The sequence below is a fragment of the Meles meles genome, chromosome 6 (assembly GCF_922984935.1).
Source record: "Meles meles chromosome 6, mMelMel3.1 paternal haplotype, whole genome shotgun sequence".
Taxonomy (NCBI): Eukaryota; Metazoa; Chordata; class Mammalia; order Carnivora; family Mustelidae; genus Meles; species Meles meles.
In genome coordinates, this window is record NC_060071.1 from 66,050,522 (window position 1) to 66,062,999 (window position 12,478).

At 43.7% G+C, this 12,478-nt stretch overlaps 1 protein-coding gene across 1 annotated transcript in view; it reads left to right on the forward strand.

The window, feature by feature from the left end:
• Positions 1–521: 521 nt before the first annotated feature.
• STARD9 (StAR related lipid transfer domain containing 9) overlaps positions 522–12,478 on the forward strand; it is a 134,614-nt gene continuing 122,657 nt past the window's right edge. Inside the window, exons 1-3 of the mRNA XM_046008707.1 lie at positions 522–611; positions 5,853–5,922; positions 7,921–8,037. Of these exons, the coding sequence (XP_045864663.1) occupies positions 565–611; positions 5,853–5,922; positions 7,921–8,037 (234 nt within the window). The 5' untranslated portion in view covers positions 522–564. The remainder of the gene's footprint in view (positions 612–5,852; positions 5,923–7,920; positions 8,038–12,478) is intronic.

Sequence of the window (12,478 nt, forward strand, 5' to 3'; positions counted from 1 at the left end):
TTCTGGTAACTGCAAAAACGATGGTGTTCCCGTCTCATTTCTGCCCCTAAAATTTAAGCACAGAATTGACAACTCGGGCCAAAGCAGCGAATACACGTATTTAGCAAATTCCGTTGTAAATTTCGCCTTAACCGAAACTTAAACGTGTTTACTTGACTCTGTTTAGCGTTGTCCGAGAACAAAAGCTAGCTCTTGGTAGGTGGGACTTGGCCGCACCCGGCGGGGACTGGCGCCCTCTCGGCCACAGGGCTCAGGATTGGCTGAGGGACCTCGGGCACCGCCCCCATGGAACATAGGCGCGCATGGGCGGGGCCGAGCCTGGAGGTGCGTGGGCGGGGCGGGGCGGGAGAGGGGCGGGCCCGGCTGGCGGGGCCGGGCCGCGCGACTTCCCGCCCACCGGGTTCAGGATTGGCTGAGACACGGCAGGCACCACCCACGCTGGCCCTAGGCGCGCGCATGGGCGGGGCCGTCCCGTGAGGCGCGTGGGGCGGGCGGGGCAGGGTTGGGCTTGGGGCCGGGGGTGCTACCACTGGGCGGACTTGTTGCTTGGGTGGTGGCCGAGGGATGGCGAATGTGCGGGTGGCCGTGAGGGTCCGGCCCCTCAGCAAGAGGTGAGTTGGGGAGGGGGGGGGGCGCCTGAGGCGTCAAATGAGCTGAGAGGAGGGCGAGGTCTCCGCCTCTCCCTCAAGAGATTCTGGCGCGGGGAAGTCAGACACAAAGTGGCCCACGGGCCAGGGTCCGGAAACCTTAAAGGCTTATCGGCACAAAGCCTCTGGTAGAGCTTTCAGGTCGTGTCCTGGAGTATAGCGGTTCCTGGATTGCGTCAGGGGTGGGGTGCGCCGTGTCCGTGTCCCTGGAGTCCTGTGAGCAGGAGTTTTGGGGTACAGCGGCTCAAGTCTGGATGCACGAGTTGGGCCTTTCTCAGTGAGTTCTCTGAGAAGGGCTGGGGAAGTACGCGGGGAGAGGGTGGTCAGTCTCCTTTCCTTGGTGGCTCTAGAGTACCTGTGGAGACTGGGGCAGAATTCCGCGTGCTCCTGGGCGCACATGGGTTTCTCTGCAGAGATGTGGAGAGAGCCAGGTTGTAAGGTGTGAGAAGGAAATTGAGGCCCGGGAGATCGTGGTTTCATCCTACGCTCGACAGCAATACTGTGAAATAGAAGGAAGTTTCCTCAGCGTGGCTAGTGCGCATTTCCTTATGGGTGAATCTCATGCAGCACCTCTCAGGTCTTGAGGCATCTAGTATCCAGCTACATAATTTCTTCCCCTTTTCACTGATTTTCCACTCACGTTTGGAAAGTCAGGGAAGAGCTGATGTCTGTATGTCCAATGTGGGGTTTGAACTCACCACCCAAGTTCAAGAGTCCAATGCTCTACAGCTGAGCCAGCCAGATGCTCCAGAACAGCTTTTTAAACAGCTGTTAGAGTTTGCTGACAGGTGAAGAAGGTGTAGAGAGCACTCTGTAGAAAAGACACTGAGAATAAAGGACTTCAGCTGTCAGAAAAGTTTTGGTGCTTTGGTGAGAGGGTGTGTAGTGGGAGGTGAGAGGACACAAAGCTGGCAGAGTGTAGCCTGGGATCAGAAGACATACCGTGGAATTATTTGGGAGGTTTAAAAATTTCCAGGACGTAAGATGGCTTGAAAATTGGACAGAAGGATCAAAAAATGCATTGTCTTCCATAACAAAATTTGGTACTAGTAGGGATTATATTTGTCCCTGATATGGTGGTGATTCATTCTGAAAAGTCATGCAACTGACAGTAATGAGGAGAACAATGGGATGAGGGAAAGAAACAGAAGAACAGAAAAGAAGGTAGGAAAAAGACGAAAGAGATACATGGAGAAAGAAGGAAAGCAGCAGTAGCCTGAACTACTGTATTTAGATTGATAAGTGGCTTGTGACATCTGGCTTCTACATTACTGGATGTGGTTACTTAGGGTTGAAAAGTTTTCAAAGGAGTATGCTAACTTGTAGGTAGCCTCTAAGCAGGTCTTCTTTTTGCAAAACTGTTCTTTTAGGGTTCTCAGGATAATTACCTTGGCCTTTCCTGACGGTAACTTCTCAATTCCTTGAGAGCTAGGAATTTATCATAGTGTGGATTAGGTTAAGAAAATGCTTTTGAAACTGAGTTACTTGCAGCCACAGTAGAGAGTAACTTATCTCATCAAACAAAAGTGAGGGGAAAAGAAGGGCACAAAAGCTTATTTACTTTCAGTCAGGTTAAGAAACTTCAGCATCAAGAGGTAGGATGCCAATACTGCAGATACCCAGGTGTGAGTAGGTTATTACCAGGCTGAAGATTCAGGAGCAAATATGGATAAACACAGTGTGATCACCAACACCCTTCCTCCCCCAGTTAAGAAGTAGAGACCACTCCTCTCTCCTCAGAGAATCCTGCAGAGATGCAGCTGTACTCCAGGGTTTGTTAACTTCCACCATCTTTGCTGAAGCTTATCCAAATGTAGGCACTCTACTAATTACATGGTTTGTTCAACCTTCAAATAAGTTATCGGCACAGATTCAGTTAATAATCATTGGATCTGATATTGTGCTTGGGAAGAAATCTTAGAGATCATCTGGTCTAAACTTACATTTTTTGTTTTTCCATATGAGAAAATGATCTTGTTTAAGGGTTAAAGTAGGTAAAGCCAAGTTTCTATTCAATAAACCAAACTGCTCCTTCCTGAGATTACAGAAAAGTTGTACTGCTTGATCAAATGCCTATTTGCCTAGAAGGAATAGAACTGACCATCAGTAAAATGATAATGTGGGGCATGGTTTTGATTCCCTTCCCACTCCTCATAGTTTCCCATGATTAGAAAGTCGGTAGCTCATTATGTGATGCTGTCCCTTGTCTATCCAAAATCAATAATCATTAACAGAACATGTTCTCTTCTTCCAATATTGTAGACTTTGGAACACTCCCCACTGCCCTGTCAAAATTTACTGTTCAAATACTATATTCCCTTTATGTGGAGTGTGTATGTGTTGTCTGTGTGTGTGTTTTGAATCAAATATAGGATAGCTAAATATAGGATAGCTACTTCAGTGTTTTTTTATGAAGATTAAATGAAATAATACTTTAAAAATACTTAGGGCTTGGCTCATTTTAAGTGTACAATAAAGTGTTAACTGTATAATTTTAAACTATTTTTATTACTGTTTATACTTAGTTTTCTACTTATATTTTTAAAGTTTTACAAAGGAATAGATAGTAAGTGGTCATGTCTCATTTTCCCTTCTAGGACAGTGATTCTCAAATTATAGTATGCGTACAATCCACCTAGGGAGTTTGTTACAATGCAACTTGGTTTTGTTTTGTTTTTTTACCCCCCCCAAATAATGCAACCTGTTAACAGGAATTTGAATTAATAAACCCCACCATCTCATGTAATTCTGATAAAGGTAGCCTGTGGACCATGCTTTGAGAAACATTGTTCTAGGAGTAAGTGTGTAACTGAGGATTTATCCCTGTGCAAAGGGAAATTCATCTTAAGGAATGAATGCCTGTTGGGGCGCCTGGGTGGCTCAGTGGGTTAAGCCGCTGCCTTTGGCTCAGGTCATGATCTCAGGGTCCTGGGATCGAGTCCCTCATCAGGCTCTCTGCTCAGCAGGGAGCCTGCTTCCCTCTCCCTCTCTCTGCCTGCCTCTCTGTCTACTTGTGATCTCTCTCTGTCAAATAAATAAATAAAATCTTTAAAAAAAAAAAAAGGAATGAATGCCTGTTGGTAGAATTTAGGACCCAGAGGCAAGTGGTAGTAGTGCCACTCTGCCATGTGTAAGGCTCCATCTCCACAGACTTTCATTGAACTCTCTGTGGCCAGCTCCCCAGTTGAGGTTGGTGCCCTTTCTTTCTGTTCTGCTCAATTTTAATTCTTCCTCACTTTGTTTTAGAATAGCTTGGAATCACGAGGTTACCAATGGCAGTGGTCCAGGCCAGGAAGGAGCAACATCTTACCCTTATAGTTTGTATCTTTCTCCCAAGAAGTAAAATTCACGGGGTGCCTTGGGTAGCTCAGTCATCAAGTGTCTGTCTTGGGCTCAGGTCATGATCCCAGGGTCCTGGGATCGAGCCCTGCATTGGTCCTCACACTGGGCTCCCTGCTCAGAGGGAAGCCTGCTTCTCTCTCTCCCACTCCCTCTGCTTGTGTTCCCTCTCTCACTGTGTCTCTGTCAAATAAATAAATAAAATCTTAAAAAAAAAAAAAAAGCCAAATTCAGGACACTTCTTTCTAGGCTGCTTTATGTGAAAAACCTTAGATGAATCCTCAAGAAAGGGCATACTTTAAAAAAATATTTGATGATAGATTTGGAAAAATTATTGCATATTTTTTCTTTTTTTTTTTAAGATTTTATTTATTTATTTGACAGACAGAGATCACAAGTAGGCAGAGAGGCAGGCAGAGAGAGAGAAGGAAGCAGGCTCCCTGCTGAGCAGAGAGCCTGATGTGGAGCTGGATCCCAGGACCCTAGGATCATGACCTGAGCCAAAGGCAGAGGCTATAACCCACTGAGCCACCCAAGTGCCCCTGCATCATTTTTTCTTATTTATTGTCCAAATTTACTACAATTTGTGTATTACTTTTATAGGGGGAGGAGGATTAAGAAAGTCTACCTTATAATGGAGAAAGGAAAAAAATGTTACCTTGTAAAATGATAATAGCAAAGATGAAAGATTTTCCTTAGAATTGTGGAGGGCTGTGTGGGGGCGGGGATGTGGTTTATGATCCTGAAGGCCTAAGAATATCTCTGCTGCCTTAAATACTATGTAGCATGAAATGTGAAGTAAAGAGCATTAGGGCCTTGAAGAAGTTTAAGTAACAAATGTTATTACATGGGAGAGGGAAATTTCCTATCCTGGGCTTTATCCCAGACTCACTTAGTGGTGTCTTCCCCTCCCCAGATTCTCAAGGTTACATCCTGAGAACCATGAGGAAGGATAAAAATGAGACAGAACATATTTTCTTTAAGTTCCCAGGCTAGGAATAATTTAATTGATCACTTTCACTGTAGTGGAGGAAATGCTGATGACTTAATTCTTGTCTCAACATTCTGGCTTGAGCATGTTAGCTAAAGGTTTTTATGTATGAGAAAAGATTTCATCTATAGAATGGAGTAATTCTGCTCCTTTTGGGCTTCAGGTTTATGGGTCACTTGGATTAAGCCCCTTAAAGTAAATTTACGGGTTGGTTAGTTGTTAACAGTGTTACTGCATAACTGCAACATAGGAAAATTCTTGAGAATCTTGGCTCATTCCAATTTAGGAAGATGAAAGGATTTGGGAAATATGTTCTCAGTATGTCAACAGAGAGGACTTTTTCATTACTCTCCATGCTCAAAATCCCGGAGAAAGTGAGGGAGATGCCTTGCGCACTGAGCAAAGGATACTCTGCAGAATTTCAAGCCTGATTTCTAAGGATATGGTTAAGAGCCCAGGCTTTGTGGTCAGACAGATCTGGGTTTAAATCTCAGTTCTGCCACTGCTTGATGTGTGACCTTGGACAAGTTACATAATTTCTCTCAGGTTCAGTCTTCCATCTGAAAAAGTGAAGATATGGTAGGAAACCATGTCAGGAGAGTGTGTTAGTGGGAAGATTGCATAAGATGAAGTATAATATGTACTGTACCTAATACAATGCCTAGCACATGAAGGGTGCTCAATAGTGGTCATACTTAGCTGTTCTAGGGCCAAATTCTAATGATCCAGAGAAGCATGTCAGCTAGGGACAGCTACTTATGGAGATAGCAGTAGGGAAACATTTTGTCCCAGTAGCACTGATCTCAGCTTCCCTTTTCTTAATTTTTTTTTAAAAGCAATGTTTCTTCTTATATGGGCTTGGGTCTTGTTTCTAGGGAGACCAAAGAAGGAGGAAGAATTATTGTGGAAGTTGATGGCAAAGTGGCAAAAATCAGAAATGTAAAGGTAAGCCTGAAATTGTTTTCCTTTCTCTTTCCACTGAGGAGTTTGTGTTATTACAGGGGCTTCTAGGATGAAGATATGTGTGTGTGTGTGTGTGTGTGTGTGTGTGTGTGTGTGTGTGAATGGGTTTAAAGGTGGGGGTTTGGGAGAAGGGAGAGTTTTATACAAAGCAAGTATAAAAATAAAGCAGGAAAGAAGTATAGGGACTGTGGCCACTACAGGCCAAGTTCTGTCAAACAGGGTGCAGCTGTTTGGAAACTGGTCGCTTACTGCTTATGAGCGTCATGGCTAGTGTAAGTCATGCTGGGCACTTCCATGGGTATATTTAACTCACCAGACCACCAGTTAGACTTTGTCCCAAGCCTCTCATTTGATAACATTTAATCCAGAAGCATTACTAGATTTTAGTATGCATCAGCTCCCCGAAGGGAGTCAGTTGCTGTCCTAAGTCGTGCTGTAGATCTTCTTTCACAGATCTGACTGACCTTTGAGTCACAAGTGGACAAACACTGGGAACTTCCTCCTCCACCCATCACCCCCCAGGGCTAATTTCCTCCCTCCGTTCCTCCATTTACCAGAACAGCAGAAGTGGAAGGGGTTCTTTCTATATGGGCCTTGGGGAGTGGAGCGAGACAGGGAAACTGACCTTGTACCTGCTGCTGTAGACAGCTTGCAGGTGGTACTCAGCATTCCTGGAGCCAAGGAAACTGACTTGTAGGAGCGAGGGTTATCTGGACCCCAGGTCTACAAGCCATGCCCACCCCTGTGATGTGATATTTCCTTTTGTCAGCAGCTCTCTGCTAAAAGAGGATGGGACCTGCCAAACTTTCAATAGGTGCTCCCCAGGGACAAAAGACCTTTTATTCTCTACTGTCTCCTATTTATATCTCTGTTGCTTACATACTTCAAGGGCTTTGTTCTGAGAGTTGAGAGTTTTGGTTTTTTAAGAATAAATCCTGGCCAAGATCAAACTCTAATCTGTCACCTGCACACCTAGTTAGCTGTTTACTTCCTTGAGTTCAGTTATCCCCTAAGAATTTCTTAGTCATTCTGCAACCTTTTTCTTTCTTCTTTTTTTTTTAATAATTTTTTTATTTTTTTAGAAACATATAATGTATTATTAGTCCCAGGGGTACAGGTCTGTGAATCGCCTGGTTTACACACTTCATAGCACTCACCATAGCACATACCCTCCCCAATGTCCATAACCCCACCTCTCCCGACCCCCCTCCACCCGGCAACCCTTGGTTTGTTTTGTGAGATTGAGTCTCTTACAGTTTGTCTCCCTCCCGATCCTATCTTGTTTCATTTATTATTTTCCTACCCCCCAAACCCCCCACATTGCATCTCCACTTCCTCATATTAGGGAGATCATATGATAGTTGACAGCCTCTTTCTACTGTAGTTTATGGCAGCTAGTGCTAGGGTTTGTCTATCCCTGTCCAGAGTCTAAATATTAAAGAATAAGATAAAAACATTTGTGGCAGTAATACCATTCTCCCCACTACCTGGAGGTCAGTGTGGTTCCAAGCTCTGAATCTATCCTCATCTACCCTGGGCAGTTGGGTTGGCCCTCATTCTTCTATCCAGTGTGCTTTCTAATGCACTGGAGGTGAATACCCAGGAACCTCTTTGAAAGCCCTAGGTTGACAGGGTCAGAACTACTCATGCACTCCTGGTATCCTTTACAGAAATACTTGGAGAAAGAAATGATAGTGTTAAGAAGATGCTCAGAGAGGGAAAGGCTTTCTCTCCTAAACTGTTCTATGCTTGGTTCATATGTAGGCAGATAGGTGATAGTATGAGAGACAAATTTAATTCTCTGGAGCTTTTATTTGATGATGCAAGGACGGAGTTTACTTTTTTTCTTTTTCAGGTAGATAACATAAAGATTCTCATGACCAGTCAGGATCTCTCTAGGTATAGCAGGGAGGAATCAAGTGGCACTGGCTAGATTCTGACATTATGATAGAGAGGACTGTATTCTATGTTTGATTTTAGGTGGACAATCGACCAGATGGCTTTGGAGACTCCCGGGAGAAGGTTGTGGCATTTGGCTTTGATTACTGCTACTGGTCGGTCAACCCAGAGGATCCTCAGTATGCATCTCAGGATGTGGTAATGTCATTTTCCTTCACTCTCCTTAGTGCCCCGTAACTGGATAATTATTAGGAAATTGACATGGAATTGGGGCCTGGCTATTTCTTACTTTAATAGTTTGGTCAGAAATTAATAATGTTTTGTGGTGCCTGGGTGGCTCAGTGGGTTAAAGCCTCTGCCTTCAGCTCGGGTCATGATCCCAGGATTCTGGGATCTGGCCCCGCGTCGGCTCGCTGCTCAGCAGGGAGCCTGCTTCCTCCTCTCTCTCTGCCTGCCACTCTGCCTACTTGTGATCTCTGTCTGTCAAATAAATAAATAAAATCTTTTAAAAAAAGGAAATTAATAATGTTTTGATCTGCGAAGTAGTAGTAAGAGGCCATCAATTGCAGGAAGAACAAGGGGATGAGAAAAGAGTGCTTCCCTAGGGCATAGAAGTTGGCTAGTGTCCATTTAGGCTTGGGCCTCAGCATGATTCAGGAGGGTACAAGTTAGTTCAGTTAGTGATCTTCTCCAGTGGCAGGTAAATGGTTTCACCTCAAAGTTGGCCTGTGTTATATACAGGAGAAGGGCCCAGGAATTCTAGAGGCTAGTATCTTTGAGCCTTAGGCTTGTGATTATGGTCCTAGGCTGAGCATAAAAGGCTTAGTTGGCTAGTCTGGCAATAGAGGTGAACTCTGTTGATGCGCTGAGGATTGAGAGGACATGCCAAGGCCTTCCCAGCATAGTTGTGACTATATATATGTCATAGAAGACAGTGGTCTTTATTAGTAGAAAGTGTGAGCAGTCTGATGGCTATTTCAATCCTCCCTGGCCACAGCATGTCTAGGGCTAGTCTCTTTTTTCCTTTTTTAAGATTTATTTATTTGTTTTAGAGAGAGGGAGGGAGAGAGAGCAGGTATGTACGTGCATGGTGGGAGGGGCAGAGAGAGAATCCTGGAGCAGACACCCTGCTGAGTGGGGAGTCTGATGTGGGGCTCAGTCACAGGGCCCTGAGATGATGACCTGAGCTGAAATCAGTAGTCTACCGTTTGGGATGCCTGGGTGACTCAGTTGGTTAAGCATCTGCCTTCTGCTCAGGTCATGATCCCTGCTCAGGTCAGGTCAATCCTGGGATTGAGTCCCATAGGGAGCCTGCTGCTCCCCTGCTTATGTACTCTCTCTCTCTCTCCAGAAAATAAATAAATTAAATATTAAAAAAAGAAAAAGCCCACCACTTAACCAACTGAGCTGCATAGGCACCCTAGGGCTATTCTGGATACAAGAAAAGTTAACTCTTTTGTGTAACATTTGATAGATCAATAATCTGGGTCAATAATGTTTGTAAACAAAACTGCATATCTATATATGTCTCAAAAAACTTGGTATAATTTTGATGTGAGGCTCACATTTTACATTTATATAACTTAAGTGTATAAAAAATAATGTAGTGGGAAGCCCAAAAGTCCATAGTGAAGGGGAGTTCATAAATATGATTCTTCTATTGTTGCCTGATTTGGTGTTCAGTGGAAAGATCAAATGGGATTTAGACAGGAAGCCTGTGCAGAGAGATAAAACCATTGTCCCCTGACCCTGAGGTTTATTCCCACTTGTTTATTAATTGTCTAAGGCCTTCATCAGTCCCAAGGGGAGTTAAGATAGGAGACAGCAGGAAAGGAGCCTCTGTCACAAGCTTAAGTAGGGCCAGAGGTCCCTGAATGATGGCAGAACTCATATACACATGATTTGGTCAGAGAGACTCATTGCTTTAACACAAAAATTGGAGCCCAGACTTAACCCTGAGGTCACCAGGAACGGAGAGGCAGACTGTGATAAAACCACAGGACGTGGGGTGGAAAGAATTTCTATGTCATCCAGTTCAATCTCTCCTAACAATCTTCTCTGTAGCATTTGTGGTCATATTTTGGGGGTGTGGGTAAGAGGGGTCAGTTTAAAAAAAAAATTTATTTATTCATTTAATAGAGAGCACAAGCAGGCAGAGTGCAGACAGATGGAGAGGGAGAAACAGGCTCCCCACTGAGCAGAGAGCCCGATGTGGGACCCTGGGATCACAACCCAAGTCAAAAGCAGACACTTTAACAACTGAGCCAACCAGGGGCCCCAGGGGCAGTTTTATTGAAGTATAATTTAGATATAGTAGAATTCACATTTTTAGTGTACAGTGTACAGTTTCATGAATTGTGACACAGTTTTGTAGCTATAATCAGTATATAAAACAGTGCATCATTCCCCAAATTCCTTCATGTCCCTTTGCAGTCAAATTGTTATTCTTACCCCCAGCACCTGGCGACTGCTAATCTGCCTTCTGTCCCTATAGTTTTGTCTAATCCCAAATATGATGTAAACGTAATAAAATAGCATGTAGTCTTTTGAGTCTGGCTTATTTCAATAGGCATGATGTATTTGAGATTCATGTATGCTGTTGTGTGTATTATCTTATTCTGACCTTGATTCAGAGCTACTTAAATCAGCTTCTTGACCAGAATGAATTTACAGCTTTGGAAGCATGGATTCTAACTGCAAAGAACAAGGGACAAAGTCCCTGGAAGATTGTGCCCCCTTCATCACTGGGTTTCTTCCTTTTTTAATCAATTTTTTTAAAAAGATTTTTAAATTATTTGTCAAAGAGAGAGAGAGCGTGCGCACAAGCATGGAGAACAGCAGGTGGAGGGAGAAGCAGGCCCCCTGCTGAGCAGGGAGCCCAATGCAGGACTCAATTCCAAAACCCTGGGATCATGACCTGAGGCGAAGGCAGCTGCTTAGCTGACTGAGCCACCAAGCATCCAAGAAACCTCTGGGTTTCTTCCGTTGCGGGGAAAGACTGTCCTCACCCTCAAAAATATGGCACTGATTTCAGAATATTCACATATTGGAAGGAAAGTTTTCCTCCACTGGCTGTAGGGGGATTTTGAGCAACATCATAAGTCATTGCTTGATAGATATTAGCAGGAATGTCATCTATTTGGTGTTGGTTCTGCCTCAGAGTCTCTTAGAATGTTAGAGCTCGAAGGGAACTTAGCAGTCACATCCAGGCCAGGGCTTCTCAGCCTATTGATATTTTGACCAGATAATTCTTTGCTTTGGGCATCTGTCCTGTGCACTGTAGTGTGTTTACCAGCATCTCTGGCCTCTACCCACTAAATGGCAGTGGCAATCTGAATCAGGAACATAAAAAAATGTTTCCATCCCCCTCAGGTTCCAGATATAGCTGTTTGACTTATATGGCATTATACAGGCAGTTAATGCCCAAGCGGGCCTGGACCCATGCTTCCTGTGGTGGTCTTTTCATTGCACTGTACCATTCTACCTCCTTCTTTTTATATTTATTTTACAGCCTCAGAAGATAGGTTCAAGATTAGTATTTCTTAGTGCTTTAACATTTGCCAGTCCTTAGTGGTGACACACTCGATTCATAAATTAGACATCCACAAACATGGGCCTCTAGAGAACAAGTCAGCTACTCTAAGTTCTACTGAGAGGCAGGTTTCTTTGTTAATATATGGTTAAATATCTATAGATTCTAAATGTTTATTGTTTCATTTGATCATCTCCCAAATCTTTAAGTCCTTACTATTTATTTCATTTTATAGATAAAGAAACTGAGGCACATAAAGGTTACAAGACTTGCCCAAATCACTTAGCCAGTAAGTGGTGGAGCAGGCATTCAAATCCAAGACTGTCCAATTCTAAATTGTATGCCAGCAAGCCTCACAGACCCTCAAAGTTAAAAGAAATCTCAGTCTACTAGGAGACCGGGTCATCTCTTCATACATACTGTCTGATTTAATCCCTTCAATAGCCTAAAAGGTAGGAGATTTTATCCTTTTATAGTCAAGAAAATTTAGACTTAGAGAAGCTATGTGATCTGCCCAAAGTCACACAATAAGAAATGAGTTTTAGATTTGAACACAGGTTATCTGAGTGTGAAGTTCATATGCTTTGCTACACTACAGTGTAAAAAGGAGAAAAAAGGGATATAGGAAAAGGAAGAGATGGTAAATTAGGAAAGAGGAGAGAGGGTGAAGAGGAAACACAGGGAAAGACTGTAGTGAACAGGGGCTGGTAGGGGATATCCTACTACCTGTCTTGTCCATTACCCTATCACGCTCGTGTTGTTAGCTTCCCATTCTTTTTTTTTTTTAAAGATTTTATTTATTTATTTGACAGAGAGAGATCACAAGTAGACAGAGAGGCCGGCAGAGAGAGAGGGGAAAGCAGGCTCCCTGCCGAGCAGAGAGCCCAATGAGGGACTCGATCCCAGGACCCTGAGATCATGACCCGAGCCAAAGGCAGCAGCTTAACCCACTGAGCCACCCAGGCGCCCTTAGCTTCCCATTCTTAAGGCAGCTTGTTCTTCATCTCAATTGTGTTTTTAGTCTTTGTTAATGTTTAGACTTGCACTCAAGCCTTTTCTTGGTGTATATATAAGACAAAATTGGCCTATATTTTATCTGGTTATAAT